We start from the raw sequence: 17,106 nt of genomic DNA on the forward strand, positions 1-17,106 counted from the left end.
TGAGCTCTGCCTGGAGCTTCTCCTCTCAGGGTGAACATTCCCAGCTCTCTCAGCCCTCAGAACATCTCCATGGCTTCCCTCGGACTCACTCCCACACCCCCATGGCTTTTTCCAGGCCCGCTGCCATTCCATGGAGCTAGAGCCGTGCCCAGCCGGCCCTGGGGGCTGCAAACCCCGGGGAGTGAGCTCCAGGTGAGGAATTCAGCGCTGACATTTCCATCTCTGTGCAGCTCCGGGAGAGATCCGGGCCTGCTTAATTGGGTGGAGAGAGGGGACGGGTGAGTGGGTGCCCCTGGGGAGGATCTGCCCCGAGCCTGCGGAACAGGTTGGGAGGAAAAAACAACATCCGAGGCCACGAGCAGTGCTTGAAATTCAGATTTTATTGCTTTGTACGAGTGAAAAAAATGGGGGGAGGGAAGAGAAGTTTGAGACTGAAAGGTGGGAATCCACCATAGGCACCCAGGGGTGAGGGTGGCACAGCAAAGCTCCTCTCTGTTTTTTATTTCACTTAAAATAAAAAGGGAGAGTTGTTAAAAAGAAAAAAAAAAGGGGTGCAATTAATGCTGAGCATCACCCTCCTCGCAAATAACCCCCCTGGAGCTATGAAAATAAAATGACCCAAAATTCCTGAAAATAAAATCCCTGGGGTGGAGAGAGAGCTGCAGGAGGGAGCCCTGGGGATGAGCTTCACCCCCAGGGTTTAATGCCATAAATGTTTTAACTAATGAAAGGGTTTAATGTCATTAAAGGCAATTTTTGGTGCAAGTTTAAGCTAAGTCCAGGGGCTTGGCTCTGAAAATCCTCTCCCAGGGCAAGTCCTAAGCAGTGAAATCCCAAAAGAGCAGCGCCCAAGCTGAGAAATCAACATTTTTCCAGGGCTGGGCTTGGGTTTTCATTCCCCCCAGAGGAAAAAGTGACTGGGATAATTAAGTTGCTGGAGATTTCCCAAGCTGCTCCAGACACCAAAAATATGGATCTTGTCCTCAGCTTAATGGTAGGCACTATATAAACATAATTTTAAAAACCCAGCCCTGTGTTTTGAGTGTCCTGAGTGCTCTGGGAACACAGACAGGCTGGAATATTGCTCAGATGGAAGTGCAGTGCTAAAGAAGTGCCTGGAAAAGGGCTCTGCTGGGATTGCTTCCCTCTCCAAGCTCTCTGCCCTCACCTTGCCTTGGAAGCAGCTGCTCTGCTCCTCTCCCCAGCTTCCCCCAGTCTCTTTCCTCTCCAGCAGCTAAAAATGGGATTTGTGTCTGCAGGGCAGAAATAAAATCCCCACTCCTTCCCAGACTGTTGCTTCCTTCTCCCCAAACCAGCCCCAAGCTGGCAAAGCTGTTCTTTTAGGGAACACAATGTCCAGGGGAGATGGATTTCTCCTTTCACAGGCAGGTGGAGGAGGGAAAAGGAGGGAAGGGCAGGAAAACCTTCCTGGATTTTGTGTTGGATCCTTGGATGGACAGCTGGGAGCTGCTCACGGAATCTGAGCTAAGCACAGACGGCACCTCTGGGTGATTCTACAGCAGAAATTATGGAATTGCTCTTCCCACAGTGGAAATTCCCTTCCCAGCCAGGGGCTGGCATTTGGGGCTGGTGCAATAATTAATTTGGATTGAAATTTGGGAATGTTCCCCACATCCATGGCACACACCCAGTGTTTGCACATGGATTTTGCTGCCAGGATTGAGCCCCATCCATGGGAAGGAAATTAAATTGACTGGTCCCCAGGGAGACCTGCTAGGAATCAGAAGTCTGGAATCACTGAGGTTGGAAAAGCCCTCCAAGACCTTTGAGTCCAGCCCTTAACCCAGCATTAACCATGTCCCCAAGTGCCACACCCATCACAGTCACTAAAGTTTCTCTCCAAAGTCTGCATTCTTCCATGGAAATATTTTTCAGACAAAAAAATGGGAAAATTTTCCTAATATTTTATCACTAAGAGGGGCATGATTCTGAAGGAAACAGGTTAGCACAGCACTTTACTATTTACAAAATCATTATTCTAATCTGGAATGAAAATGAAATCTTTCAGCTTCTATTTCTTGGGAGAATTTGGTCATTCTGGAAAACGATTGTCTAAGCCATGCTTGGCAATTAACACTTTTGCCCTGTGTTTGGTTCTAATGAGGTCTTAATTAGGCTCTAATTTCACACCAGCAACACCAAGATTTGCCTTTGTAGAGAACCAGAGAATCCCAGAACGGGTTGGGGTGGAAGGGAGATCAAACTCATCCCATTCCCTGGGCAGGGACACCTTCCACTGTCCCAGGCTGCTCCAAGGTGGCCTTGGGGACTGCCAGGGATCCAGGGGCAGCCCCAGCTGCTCTGGGCACCCTGTGCCAGGGCCTGCCCACCCTGCCAGGGCAGATTTATCCCCAAAATCCCACCCAGCCTGAGGACCTGGCCCAGGAGGTGAAGCTGATGAGTCCACGGCGTTCCGCGTGAATCCCGACGTTCCCTCACGGTGATTCCCACATGACGCCGGTGCCGGGCACTGGGGCAGCACTGGGATCTCTCCAAGATGCATCAGCTTCACCAGCACTGCTCCTCCAGCCTGGCCAGGCCCTGTGGCTCTGCAGAAGGGCCAGCAGCTCCCACAGCAGGCACCGCTCACACCGTCCCCGTGCCGCGCACGATCCTCCCCCGCTTCTCCCTAGGAAGATTTCTCCTCAGGGATCTTCAGGCCCGGCTGCTCCACGGCCAGCTGGTTCTCCAGGACGCAGCAGAGCTTGCAGCTCTCGATGAGCTTGGCCTGGAGGTACTCCCTGTCCTTCTTGTGCCAGGCGTCGGTGGCGATGTAGGTGTTGTAGGGGTCGCGGGGCCCCTCGAGGCGCCGTGCCCGCAGGTTGGTCACCATCACCCCCACGGTGAAGAACCCAAAGAGCCCCAGCATCAGCAGCACGTAGATGATGGCCAGGCTGTCGCTGGCGCTGCTCTCCTGGGAAGGAGATGAGCTGTTGGTCTGTTCCAGGCACTCCTGGAGCAGTTTGGAGAGGAGCAGGTTCAGGGCGGTGGTGTTCGACAGCACCAACATTTGGATTTTCTGTCCTTGGCTCTTCTTCCTTCCTTTGGCTGGAAAAGGGTAAAAATCAGGGGGTGGCATCAGGTAAATGTCTGATTAAGCTCTTTTCTGACCCAGAGACGGGGCAACTGAGAGGTGTTTTAAAAACTTTTATTCCATTTTCAGTCTCATGAGAAGGGTGAGACAATACAGATGTTACAATTCACAATCAGAAGCCAATTATTTCCTAATTACAATACACTATTAGTGTTTCTTGGCCTATCAGCTTTAGCCACACCACGCTGTAAATGCCTTAAAGCCAATAATCTAAAATTACCCCTCGTGGGTCCCACTACAATGCATCTTTCACAGTTCTGTTTCTCAAAAGTATTTGGTCTTTTTTGCAAGGCCACCCTTTGAAACTTGTTTCTAGCTCCATTTCTCTCCCAACAATGTCTCTCCTGTTCCAGGGCATTTCTGAGACAGCATTTCCTATCTCAAGGTTTGCACACAGATGCCCACTGTGTGAGCCTTCTGTCAGGCTTGGAGAATTCCCTACAAATTCATTTCCCACTTTCCCCCCTCTCTCTTGAACGGAAAAATTTTATTTGATGAATCCGACAGACAAAGATGGGATTTCCTCTGTCTCCCTTTCCTGGCTCCCCTCCTCAGTGAGAGAGAGCCTGGGTGTGATGCCTTGAGTTTCAGTTTTTCTATTTTTCACATTCTGTGCTGCTTTAGTGTGGGATCTGAGCTTCACATGAGGGGATGGTGAGCTCTGTGCACAGAGCAGGGACACAAAACAATTCCTGCTCCAGCTGGGCACCAAGGACAAATGATCCAAATCTCAGCCCAGGAACACAAACCCCGTGGGCTGCAGAGAGAAAAACAAGCAGGATGGGACTGCAGGGGCTGCAGCTGGGATTGGACACTGAACTGCAATGTGCACATGGAGCAGAGCTGAGCCCAGGGAGAGACCCCGGCAGCGCTCGTGCATTTTGGGACCATTTGGGTTCATCCTGGGTGCATTTTGGGACCATTTGGGTTCATCTTGGGTGCATTTTGGGACCATTTGGGTTCATCCTGGCTTCATTTTGGGACCATTTGGGTTCATCCTGGGTGCATTTTGGGACCATTTGGGTTCATCCTGGGTGCATTTTGGGACCATTTGGGTTCATCCTGGGTGCATTTTGGGACCATTTGGGTTCATCTTGGGTTCATTTTGGGACCATTTGGGTTCATCTTGGGTGCAGCCCTGGCTGGGTTCTGGTGCTGCCCAAGGTGGATCCATGGAGGAGATCCTTTGAATCAATACCTGCTTTATTCTGTGACTCTGTCCAGCCTCTGCTCTGGCTCAGCCTTCACAAGGCATCAGTTCAACGTGGGGAGCCCCTCTCATCTCTCACCTATAACCCAGCCAGGGCTGAGTCCATCCCCAGCAACAGCTCCAAAACCCCCTTGTGCTGCACAGCTGGTCTGTCCTGGTGTGGAGCTGGCACAGATCTCACCCCGAGCTCCCTGCTGCTGCTTGGAGTTCAGGACTCCCTCCCTGAGCCCCCCAGGCAGGAGCAGTGTCCCAGCCAGAGGGACAGCGCTGATCTCTGCTCTGGGACAGGGACAGCACCAGGGAACAGCTGGAGCTGGGCCTGGAGGGATTTAGGTTGGATTTTAGGGAAAGGTTCTTCCTCAGAGGCTGCTGGCACTGCCCAGGCTGCCCAGGGAATGGGCACGGCCCCGAGGCTGCCAGAGCTCCAGGAGCAGGAGATGGGGGCACCCAGAAGTTCCTGGAAGGCCAAAGCCTCACAGGCACAGCCTCTGCTCTGCCAGTCCAACACAGGAGGCTCAAAGGTTCTTTTCCCTTTCCAATCCACCTGTAAATCACTCAATGAGAGGAACCCTGTCAGCACTGCATTCCCAAATCCTCAGCAGCCATGCAACATCAAATAATAAAATAATTTTGGGGTTGGAAGGGACCTCACAGCCCACCCAGTGCCAGCCCTGCCATGGCAGGGACACCTTCCCCTGTGCCAGGCTGCTCCAGCCCCAGTGTCCAACCTGGCCTTGGGCACTGCCAGGGATCCAGGGATGGAATTCCATCCCAGCCCCTGCCCACCCTCACAGGGAACAATTCCTCACTCCCAAGATCCCATTTAACCCTGCCTTCCTTCAGTGTGAAGCCATTCCCTGGGTGCTGTCCCTGCATGCCCTGGGAATTGTCTCTCTCCAGCTTTCCTGGGGCTCCTGCAGGCCCTGCAAGGCCACCCTGAGCTCAGCCCAAAGCTTCTCCTGTGCAGGTGAACAATGCCAGCTGTGCCAGCCTTTCCCCATCCATGACTGACAGCCCCACCACAGCCCCTCAGTTAAAAGAGTCTGGAGAAGGAACACACCAATGTCCCTGGACCACCTGAATGGGGCATTGTCACTCAAGGTGCCCTTGGCACTCCCTGGGGTGGCTCTCAGGACTTCCCACAGCTTTAAATCCACGGCAGCACCTCAGCAAATCCTTCTCCAGAACACTCAGCCGTTGTTGTTGGGGGATTTTGAGGAGGAAGTACATGAGAACCATTTCTAGGCTGAGAAGGAGCCCGGGGCAGGAGTGACACCTCTGGCAGGGGACGGTGGCAGCTCAGGGATGTTTTCCAGGAGCTCTGCGTGGGAGGGAGCTGAGCTGGGCACAGCCTGCAGCTGCTGGGAATGACCCTGCAGGAACAGCAGGTACCTGGAGGCTGCCTTGGGATTGTTCGTGCCTTGCTGTGGAATGAAAGCTGCACAAGGAGCTGCTGAAACAGAGGGACAGAGCCAGGGCTCTGCTCTTGGCCCCAGTGTCCCTCAGGAGGAGAACATTTCCCTGGAGCATTCACAGCAGGCATGGAGAGGGTCACACACAGGAATTAATTGTTAATTAACGACTCCTGGTGCTGATTTTCACTGTGAACTCTTTATCTGAGCGCTCATGGGTCTGAGGCTGAAAGACTGAGAAATTCAGCATGGGGTGGGGAATTCTTGTGGGATCCTGGAATGGTTTGGGCTGGGAAGGAGCTCAAATTCCACCCAGTGCCACGGCAGGGACACCTTCCACTGTGCCAGGCTGCTCCAGCCCCAGTGTCCAACCTGGCCTTGGGCACTGCCAGGGATCCAGGGGCAGCCCCAGCTGCTCTGGCAATTCTATCCCAGCCCCTGCCCACCCTGCCAGGAACAATTTCTCATTGCCAAGATCCCATCCATTGCTGCCCATCCCCTGGAAATTGTCTCTCTCCATGTTTTTGTAGCTCCATCCAAGGCCAGGCTGGACACTGGGGCTGGAGCAGCCTGGCACAGTGGAAGGTGTCCCTGCCATGGCAGGGCTGGCACTGGGTGGGATTTAAGGTCCTTCCCAACCCAATCCAGTCTGGGATTCTGGGATTTTATGGGCTGTCCCTGATCTCTTCAGGAGCACCCAAATCCCTGCAGCTGTGGGTGCCAGAGCTGCAAAAACCACTCAGGATGTGAGCCCAGCTGGGTGGGGAGAGGCCAGGGGGAGCCCCTGGAGAGCTCCTGGTGCCTCTGTGGGAGCTGAGGCCATGAGAATGTCACAGCAGAGCTGCAGAGTGACCTTGGACTCCAAATACAGGGAATTACAGCTGGATCTGGCACCTCATGGAGCTGCTGCCAGCTGTGGGGATGGCAGGGCTGACTGGCACCCCCTGAGTGGCACTGGCTGCTTCCCAGCACGGGCACAGCACAAGGCTCTGCTCCAAAGGAGGCTGGATCCTGATTCCATAGCCTGGATCCTGCTCCCACAGCCTGGATCCTGCTCCCACAGCCTGGATCCCAATTCCACAGCCTGGATCCTGCTCCCACAGCCTGGATCCTGCTCCTTGAACCTGGATCCTGCTCCCACAGCCTGGATCCTGCTCCCACAGCCTGGATCCTGCTCCCACAGCCTGGATCCCAATTCCACAGCCTGGATCCTGCTCCCACAGCCTGGATCCTGCTCCTTGAACCTGGATCCTGCTCCCACAGCCTGGATCCTGCTCCCACAGCCTGGATCTCAATTTCACAGCCTGGATCCCAATTTCACAGCCTGGATCTGGCTGCTTGAGCCTGGATCCTGCTCCCACAGCCTGGATCCCAATTTCACAGCCTGGATCCGGCTGCCTGAGCCTGGATCCTGCTCCCACAGCCTGGATCCCAATTTCACAGCCTGGATCCGGCTGCCTGAGCCTGGATCCTGCTCCCACAGCCTGTATCCCAATTTCACAGCCTGGATCCTGCTCCCACAGCCTGGATCCTGCTCCCACAGCCTGGATCGTGCTCCCACAGCCTGGATCCTGCTCCCAGAACCTGGATCGTGCTCCCACAGCCTGGATCCTGCTCCCACAACCTGGATCGTGCTCCCACAGCCTGGATCCTGCTCCCAGAACCTGGATCCTGCTCCCAGAACCTGGATCCTGCTCCCACAGCCTGGATCCTGCTCCCAGTGGAGGGCACCCAGCCCAGTGGGCACCTTCAGCTCCAGCCCAGCCCTTCCTGCCCAGTCTGGGCTGGGCTGATCTCCAGCAGCTCAGCTCAGAGCCCGCTGGTGCCACCAGGGTTTAAAAGGGAAAAGGGAATTTTCTGTCCGGGAATGCACCTAAAATTTGTGACACTCAGCTTTGGAGCTCAACAGGAATTTTGTCCTCGAGCACTGAGAGCTGGAGAGAGCCCAGAGGAGGCTCCAGGATGAGCAGAGGGATGGAGCAGCTCTGCTGGCAGGAAAGGCTGGCACAGCTGGCATTGTTCACCTGCACAGGAGAAGCTTTGGGCTGAGCTCAGGGTGGCCTTGCAGGGCCTGCAGGAGCCCCAGGAAAGCTGGAGAGAGACAATTTCCAGGGGATGCAGGGACAGCACACGGGCAGTGGCTTCAAACTGGTAGATTTCCATTCCAGTCCCTCATTTCCCTGTGATGGAAATGAAGGGCTGGGATGGAATTCCCAGAGCAGCTGGGGCTGCCCCTGGATCCCTGGCAGTGCCCAAGGCCAGGCTGGACACTGGGGCTGGAGCAGCCTGGCACAGGGGAAGGTGTCCCTGCCATGGCGGGGCTGGCACTGGGTGGGCTTTGAGGTCACTCCCAGCCCAAACCATTCCAGGATTCCATAAAAACTGACTCGTGGCTGCCTCTATTTCTCTTCCCTGCTGAGGTTTCAATGTGATTTTTATCACACAAACCGAGCTGGATGTGAAGCTGCAGATTTTAACAGCATTTTCTCAGCTCTCCCAATTCACAGCACCTCTATTTTCATTTCCACCAAGCAAACATCTCCAACCCTCTCTCCTATTGCTGCCAAAAGCATCAGCAGCCAGCCCCAGAAACCCAGGCGGTTTAGAGGAACACTCACCTTTAGAAAACACAGCTCTATCACCATTTCCTGTGCTTTAATGCACAGAAATAAAGCCTGTGCTACTCTCAGAGCAAAAAACCAGCACAGCACATCGCCCACCTCCCAGATTTTCTGCCTTCCAAATGTTCTGCTGCTTCTCCAGTGCTATGAAGGATCCAGTGACCTCCCTGGCTCGTTTCCCTGCCATTCCTTCAGGGATGAGTAGCTCTGACACCGTTCCCATTGCACAAGGGAGCCCCATTTCCTCACCCCAGCTGCCGGGAATTTTGCAACCCGGCAGCATCCAGGGCACTGCTCCTGCCCGAGCCGGGAGGGATCTGCAGCTCTGGGGGCTGCAAACACCTCCTGCAGCCCCCAGCTGTGCATGGCAGCCCTGCAGCCCTGCAGCCTGCCCGGGCCCGGCCTTCCCTGCTCAGCTGGGCAGCACCAGCGAAGCTCCTGGGTGGCTCCAAAGAGCAGCACCTGTGCGCTGGGGGCACTGAATTGTCCCCAAACCCCTGGGAATTGTCCCCAAAACCCCACTGAGTTGTCCCAAAACCCCCAGTAAATTGTCCCCAAAACTGCACTGAATTGTCCTCAACCCCCCACTGAATTGTCCTCAAAATCCCATGGAATTGTCCCAAAACCCCCACTGAGTGAATTGTCCCCAAATCACCACTGAATTGTCCCCAAAACTCCACTGAGTGAATTGTCCTGAAACCCCCACTGAATTGTCCCCAAAACCCCAGTGAATTGTCCCCAAACCCCAGTGAATTGTCCCCAAACCCCACTGAGTGAATTGTCCCCAAACCCCAGTGAATTGTCCCCAAACCCCACTGAGTGAATTGTCCCCAAACCCCACTGAATTGTCCCCAAACCCTACTGAGTGAATTGTCCCCCAAAAAACAGTGAATTGTCCCCAAACCCCCACTGGATTGTCCCCAAAACCCCACTGAGTGAATTGTCCCCAAACCCCTACTGAATTGTCCCCAAACCCCACTGAATTGTCCCCAAACCCCAGTGAATTGTCCTCAAATCCCCACTGAATTGTCCCCAAAACTGCACTGAATTGTCCCCAAACCCCGGTGAATTGTCCCCAAAACTCCACTGAATTGTCCTCAATCCTCCACTGAGTTGTCCCCAAACTTCCAGTGAATTTTCCCCAAACCCCAGTGAATTGTCCCCAGATCTCCACTGAATTGTCCCCAAACCCCAGTAAATTGTCCCCAAACCCCACTGAGTCGTCCCCAAACCCCACTTTTCCCCGATCACAAGCCAGCAGTTCCATTTCCTTGCCCATGCAGACATGCCGCTATCCCAGAGCGGAACTCCCGCACTCCCTAAAACCCACCCAGCCCGGCGAATCCCCCCCAGGCTGGGGGCAGCTGCCAGCCCCGGGCAGCAAACACGGGCACGGCTGGAGCACGAACAAACCGCAGCCCTGCTGCTCCATCCGGAGCCCCCGGGCTCCTGCAGATTCCCGTTTTCCCTCCAGCCCCGCTCCCATCCCGGGCTGCCCGGACACACCTGCGGGGCTCCAGCCCCTCCTGGGCAGGGAGAGGTGCGGAGGTGGAGATGCCAGCCCTGGGGATGGCTGCGGGGCTCAGCTGGCTCTGGCTCTTGCAGGGCCACCAGCCCGGCTGTCACTGTCCCGTCCTGGCAGAGGCGAGCAGGGAAAAGCCGGGCTGGGAGGAGGAGGAGGAGGGAGGGAGGGAAGGAGGAAGGGAGGGAGGGCAGCAGAGCCGTGCCCGCTGCAGGTGCCCAGGTGGGAGGTGCTGAGGGGGCACCGCAGCTCCTGGCATGGGAGTTGTGCAGCCAGAGCAGCACGGGAGAGAGGGAATAATGGAATTCCTGTGGGAATAAACCCACAGGGATCACCCAGTGCCACCCCTGCCCTGCCCAGAGCCCCCAAATCCCACCCTGGGCACCCCTGGCAGCGCTGGCCAAAGGCTCCTGGAGCTCTGGCAGCCTCGGGGCCGTGCCCATTCCCTGGGCAGCCTGGGCAGTGCCAGCACCTCTGGGGAAGAACCTTTCCCTAAAATCCACCCTAAATCCCTCCTGGCACAGCCCCAGCCCCTCTCCGGGAGCTCCCAGCTCAGGCTGCTCTGCTCCAGGAAGGCTCCGGGGGTTGGGACATTCCCAGTGATGCTGCCCTGGCCCCCTGGCACTCCCCGAGCTCCATCCTCCAGGGATATTGCACATTTTGGGCTGGGAGGAGGAAGGGGAGGTCATTTCGGGGCTCCCCTCTAACACCTCCCTGAAGGGAGCATTGGCTCCCTGCAGCCAGCACCCCAACTAACCTCAAAACCCCAAAACCTCAACCCCCCCACCCCAAATCTCACCCTCTGCTTCCCACGGGAGGGAGGAGTGTCTGTGGCTATCCCTGAGCCACAGGGGGATCATCAGTGCCCACCTGGAAGCTACAAAATGAATTTATCACCGTGGAAAGATGCATTTGAGCTCCTTCAGAGGATGCTGCTGGTGTGGGGTGACATCCCCTCAGCATTCCTGGGCCCCAGGGCACATCCCAATCCATCCCATCCCACCCCATTCCATGGCCCTGGCAGGGACAGTGGCCCCCAGACTCTCATCAGCTGCAGTAAACAGGGATGGGATGGGATGGGATGGGATGGGATGGGATGGGATGGGATGGGATGGGATGGGATGGGATGGGATGGGATGGGATGGGATGGGATGGGATGGGATGGGATGGGATGGGATGGGATGGGATGGGATTGATGGGATGGGGTTGGATTCATATTCATCTTGGGATGGCCTGAGAGAGATTGGGATGGATGGGATTGGGATTGGGATTGGGATTGGGATTGGGATGGGATGGATTAGGTGGGATTTGATGGAGATTGGGATTGGGATGGGGATTGGGATGGGGTGGGATACAATGGGATGGGATGGGATTCAGATTCAGATTGGGATGGGATGGGATGCGATGGGTTGGGTTGGGATTGGGTGGGATGGGATTGATGGGATGGAGATTGGGATTGGGATGTGGTGGGATAAAATGGGATGGGATAGGATTGGATTCAGATTCAGATTGGGATGGATGGGTTGGGAGCGATTGGGATGGATGGGATTGGGATTGGGATTGGGATTGGGATTGGGATGTTATGGGATAATGGGATGGGATGTCTCCTTGCCTGACACTCTTTGCCAGCTGCTGTTGCCTGGGCAGCAGCTGGGGAGAGGAACTGAGGTGGTGATGGAGGCATTTAAACAAATGGATGAAAATATCTCAGCATTTTCTCGCTGCTCACTTTTCCAGAGCTTTATTCCATTTTTCCTCGGGGTGAGGATGCAGCCCCTGCTTCCCTTGCCTGAGCTGTGGCTGCCTCTCAGTGCAGGAACAGACTCTGGGATTCATTTCCAGGCTGGCCCAAATCTCTGGTAACATCTGCCTTTCTGCCTGCCCAGTTTCCCTCTCCAGGGCAGCCCAGTTCAGTCCTCCCCTGCCCCTGGGAAGCCTGGAGCAGGATCTGATCCTCTTCTTTTCACAGCCCCCGGGGAATTCCCCTTTCAAGGTGAATTTTAAAGCTTGAATGGGAGCTGGGGGTACAAGGAAGAAGGAGAAGCTGGAGGGGTGGCCCAGTTCAGGAGTCACGAGGAGGAGATTCCCTTCCCCAGAGCAGTGGCACCAGTTTGAGGCCAAGCACGGCCACCAAGACCCTGGGATGTGAAGGAATGTTGTGCCTGAGTGTGTGATCTCCCCAAATGGCTGAAGGGTGTCCCAGAGTTTAACTCAGGCTGGGAACAACACCAGGAAAAGCTGTGGGAGGACGGGCTGGGGCTGATTAGGGAAAGTGCACTTGTGGATAAATGCATTGGATGAAATAAATGGGTTAAATCAGCAATGCTGAAGGCTCAGAAATGGGGTTAGGGCAGCAAAGGCTCCCTTTGGGGTGGCCACAGCGCGTTGGATCCAGGAGAGATCCATGAGGGAGGAGGAGGAAGAGGAGGAGGGTGTGGGTGGTCAGTGACAGCAGTCAGGCCCTGCTTCCTCCTCACGGGGGAAATCTGGGACAAAACCAGATCCTGGCACTTCCTGGGCCAGCCTGCCTCTTCCCTGAATGCTGGGAAGGGAGTGTGGGACAAGGACAAGGATTTGGGGTGGCAGAGGTGGCTGTGCCAGGGCAGGGAGCCGTGAGGGCAGGCCGGGCCCAAGGAGGGCCCTGCAGCCATTCCCTGTTCCCTTCTCCCAGGGCAGGGCTCTGGTGTCCCCCACCAGCTGTGGGGTCACCCTGCCACCCATGGGACACAGGGAGGGGGCTGAGGGTGCCTGGAGTGCAGGGAACCCCCTCTGAGGGAACAGGGGGGCTCTGCTGAGCCCTGGGGACATCCCAGCTCCCTGCTGGGGCCAGCTCGGGAATTCCAGCCATGGGAATTCCAGCACAGGGAATTCCAGCCCAGAGGAGGCTCCAGGATGAGCAGAGGGATGGAGCAGCTCTGCTGGCAGCAAAGGCTGGCACAGCTGGCATTGTTCACCTGCACAGGAGAAGCTTTGGGCTGAGCTCAGGGTGGCCTTGCAGGGCCTGCAGGAGCCCCAGGAAAGCTGGAGAGAGACAATTTCCAGGGGATGCAGGCACAGCACCCAGGGAATGGCTTCCAAACTGAAAAATTACAGGTTTAGATCAGATATTAGGAACAATTTCCTCCCTGTGAGGGTGGGCAGGGGCTGGGATGGAATTGCCAGAGCAGCTGGGGCTGCCCCTGGATCCCTGGCAGTGCCCAAGGCCAGGCTGGACACTGGGGCTGGAGCAGCCTGGCACAGTGGGAGGTGTCCCTGCCATGGATCTGGATGAGCTTTAGGATGCCTTCCAAACTTCTTAGGCCATTTTAGGATTTATTCTCTGAGATCTCAGGGTCTGTGTGGGTCCCACTCCCCTCCCAGTCCCTCCAGTGTCACCCCCAGCCCAGGCAAGGCTGTGTCTCCTCCAGAGCAGATCTGTAACTTCTATTTGACTTTGGGGGCACTTGAGAGCACCCGAGACTGGGAGATTATTATTTAATATATCTTTAAAGAGCTCCAACTCACTGTAGGAATCCTCTTTGCCCTCCTGGATCTGTCACTAGCCACAGATTTCATTTTCCCCAGGTCAATGACGACCTGTGGAGTGATGGGATCCCTCAGGAAGTTTTCTCTGCAAGGTGACAAAGGACATTTCCCAGCACAGGGTCTTGCAGATCTCTTGAAACTGCATTCCTGGAAGCTTTTGGGTTTTAAATTTGCCTCTTTTTTTTTGGTTTTTTTTTTGGTTTTTTTTTTTTTTTTGTGTTTTTTTTTTTTTTTTTTTTTTTTTTGTTTTTGTTTTGAGGAAAGAAATACTGAAATAAGAATGAGGAAATGAGGAGCAGACACTTTAAAGTTTAAATACACTTTAAAGTGTATTCAACTTTAAAGTTAAAATCCACTTTATTCTTTCAATGAATTTCCAATTTTCCTTGAAAAGCTGCTGCTGTGGCCCTTGTACAGGAATAGACGAGGTCTAACATGTTTCTGTCCAGGTCTTTTTTGTGGCATGGTAACCCCTGAAAACCAGGGGGAAGGACCAGAGCTGTACAAACCCTCCCTGGCAGAGTTCTCTGGGCTCCTGAGCAAGGGGGGAGGAGAAATAACTCAGAATTCATTCAATAATTCAGAATTCATTCAGAAATAATTTGGTTTCTGGCCCCACAGGGCCCCGAGCTGGGCCCAGCTCTGCTCCCTTGGCCATGCCCAGGGGACAGGAGGTGGCCAGGCCCTTCTGCAGCTCCATCCCCCACCCCAGCCTGTCCCCCCATCACAGAGCTCTGCTGCCCCAGGGCTTGGCCAGCCCCTGGGGACGGCACCTCCAGCCTAGCCCAAACCCTGCAGAGATAATTTTGGATTGAGGTTTTCTCAGTCACCCTACAAAGGATGGCCAAGAGGGGGGCATAATTCACCTGCAGCTATCCCAGCATTAATGCAATTAATTCATTCATTCATTACAACACAAAAGCCCTAAAAACAAGGGTTTGGAGCACCTGGTTCCCCCCTTGGCATGAGCTCTGCCAGGATCCAGAGCTTCCCTTGGCAGCAGCAGTGAGGCCACAGCTCAGGGATGCAGCAAATGGAGCTGTGGGATTTCCTGCAGCTGGGAAAACTGGCTGCACTCTGCAGCCACTGAAATGCAGTTTAGAGTGGAAAAAAACCCAAAAAAACCCAACAACCCAGTGTTAAATTGAAGATGTGCTGGCAGCTGCAGCTTTGGAAGGGGTTGGATGGAGAGGCTTCAAACCCCCAGAGCCATTGGATGCCATGAAATGGAATTCCTGTCCTGCAGAGGAGCTCTGAGCCCTCAGCTGAGGCACAGGCACTGGAGAGTGGATTTTGGTGAGGAGGATTCAGATGGGCACCACTGACTACCACTCACAACTTTAATGACTACACAGAGGAAATTTGGATTAGTGCTGACCAAAGCTGGAGTTTATTTTTCCCAGGGATCCTGGGGAGGTTCTTCCCCTGAGCCACAAACTCATCCCCACTGGCACAGGGTGCCCAGAGCAGCTGGGGCTGCCCCTGGATCCCTGGCAGTGCCCAAGGCCAGGCTGGACACTGGGGCTGGAGCAGCCTGGCACAGGGGAAGGTGTCCCTGCCATGGCAGGGCTGGCACTGGATGGGATTTAGAGCCCCTGCCAATCCAAACCAGTCTGGGATTCTGGGATCCCCTGAAAGATTATTTGGGTTATCAGCTCCCACAGGATGAGCAGAACCCACTGGGATCTAGGACGAGGGAGGAAGGTGAGACCCTGGATCCCAAGCTCAAAAAGACATCCCAGGAGCACACAGCATCCCAGAATGGGTTGGGTTGGAATGTAGCCATGATATTTTATGAAAAATCCTCTGCTAGGATTTTTCCCGTCCTGAGGATCTGAGAGCGTCAGGAAAGAAATGTAAACAATAACTATCTGCTGCTGTGGAATGCAACAGGTGTATTTTTTATTGGTTTATGTAGATTGTTTTCAATTAGTGACCAATCCCAGCCACCTGTGCCAAGGCTGTGAGCAGTCACAGGATTTTGTTATGATTTTCTATTCTATTCTATTCTTGGTCTTTGTAGCCTTCTGATCTTCCTCTCTCTCTGTTCTTTTAGTGTAGTTTTAATGTAGTATTTTAATATATTATATAACATAATAAATCAGCCTTCTGAGCAAAATGGAGTCAAGCCTCGTGTCCTCACACATGGGGTCTTTACCTCAAGAGTTGGAAGGACCTTAGATATAATTTTGTTCCAGCCCTGCCATGGCAGGGATACCTTCCACTGTGCCAGGCTGCTCCAAGTTCCAGTGTCCAACCTGAATCACCACATCCCTGGAGATTGGTTCATCCAGCATTTAAATTATTGAGAACCTGACCTTGTGGATCTCCTTTGATCCTTCAGTAAAAATACCATTGAACCTTTGGATTTTCCTCCACAGAATCCAACCACCTCAGAGGGCATTTTGTACCTCCATTTTTATCAGCAGATCCCAGAATCCCCAAATCCCTGGGGCTGGCACAGCCCTCCCAGCCCAGGCAGTGCCAGCTGTGCCCCATGGCCACCTTGTCCCCAGCCCAGAGCACTCAGTGCCACCTGCAGGGGACACCTGCAGGGATGGGCACTGCCAAGCTCCCTGGGCAGCCCCTGCCAAGGCCTGAGCACCCTTTCCATGGGCAAACTCCTCCCAGCACACTGAGAAGCAGAGCTGTTTTATGCTCAATTTTCATGGTGGCGTTGTCAGAAGAATGAAAGTTCCAAGATTCCCCCACGGTGCAGGAAAAAGGATCTGTCCAAACATCCCCTCCAAACTCCCAGGAATTTACACCAAATCATTGGGGAATGTCAGGAGAGGAAGCTCCTCCATGCACAAGGAAGGACCTCAAAAATATCCTAAACTCAGGGAAAGAGCCAGATCACAGGGGCAGGAGAACCTTCTGTCCTGAGAAGGAAAACTGGGAAAGGCCTTTGTGTTAACTGGGCTGAGCTCTCTGCCCACGCCACCCGCAGCACGTGAGCCCCAGCCTTGCCTCCCTTATCAAGGAAGTTTTTCAGAGGCAGCAGCCCTGAGTAATTTCTTTATCTCATTTCCTCTTCTTTACAAGTGCCTGTGTTATGGTGTGAGGCCCAGATAAGCTTTTCTCTCCAGGCAGCCCCTGTGTGTCTTCCTGCTGGGCTGGTTTTCTCCTGAGCACACACAGATGGGGCAGCAGCAGCTGATTCCCAATTCCCACCCTTCCCAAACCTTGGGAGTCTCAGCTCCTGCTCCACTGATCCCCAGGGCAGTGAGAGGGTCAGGAGTTCTCCTGGATGTGCTGCACCCCTGCAGCCTTCACTGGAGAGCTGGTGTGGATTTGTGTAAGAACAGATTTGTTCTGTCCTGAGTGGCTCATCCCTCCTTAGGCCAATTTTCCATGGATTCAACCATGTCAGGAGGAGCAAATTCATTCCAAGCGTGGTGTGGGTGAAGTCAAACCTCATTCATGGTCTCCAGGCAGAGCCAGAACTGTTGGAATTGCTCCCAAAATCCTTTCCTGAGCAGCAGCAGAGGAGCCAGGCCATGGAATAGGGAATGGTTTGGGTTGGGAGGGATCTTTAGAATCATCCAATTCCATGGGCAGGATTTCCATTATCTCAGCTTGTTCCAGCCCGGCCTAATTCCAGGGATGAGACAGCCACAGCTTCTCCTGGACTTTTGGAAGCTGTCCACCAGGGCAGGGGTGGCACTGGATGGGCTGTAGGCTCCCTCCCATCCCAATCC

The 17,106-nt window shown here is 54.3% G+C and overlaps 1 protein-coding gene across 2 annotated transcripts; it reads right to left on the reverse strand.

Annotated features, from left to right (window-relative positions):
• Positions 1-2,650: 2,650 nt before the first annotated feature.
• KCNE1 (potassium voltage-gated channel subfamily E regulatory subunit 1) lies at positions 2,651-9,967 on the reverse strand. Of its 2 annotated transcripts, none has more exons than XM_064411253.1 (2): positions 9,865-9,967; positions 2,651-3,069 (listed from the first exon to the last, which is right to left on the reverse strand). In XM_064411253.1, the coding sequence occupies exon 2, from the start codon at positions 3,029-3,031 to the stop codon at positions 2,651-2,653; it is 381 nt and encodes a 126-aa protein (XP_064267323.1). In that variant the 5' UTR covers positions 3,032-3,069; positions 9,865-9,967. The 2 variants fall into 2 exon arrangements, with proteins under 2 accessions (XP_064267323.1, XP_064267322.1); XM_064411252.1 differs by lacking the exon at positions 9,865-9,967 and adding an exon at positions 8,458-8,650.
• Positions 9,968-17,106: the final 7,139 nt, after the last annotated feature.

Source organism: Passer domesticus, chromosome 2 (genome assembly GCF_036417665.1).
Source record: "Passer domesticus isolate bPasDom1 chromosome 2, bPasDom1.hap1, whole genome shotgun sequence".
NCBI lineage: Eukaryota > Metazoa > Chordata > Aves > Passeriformes > Passeridae > Passer > Passer domesticus.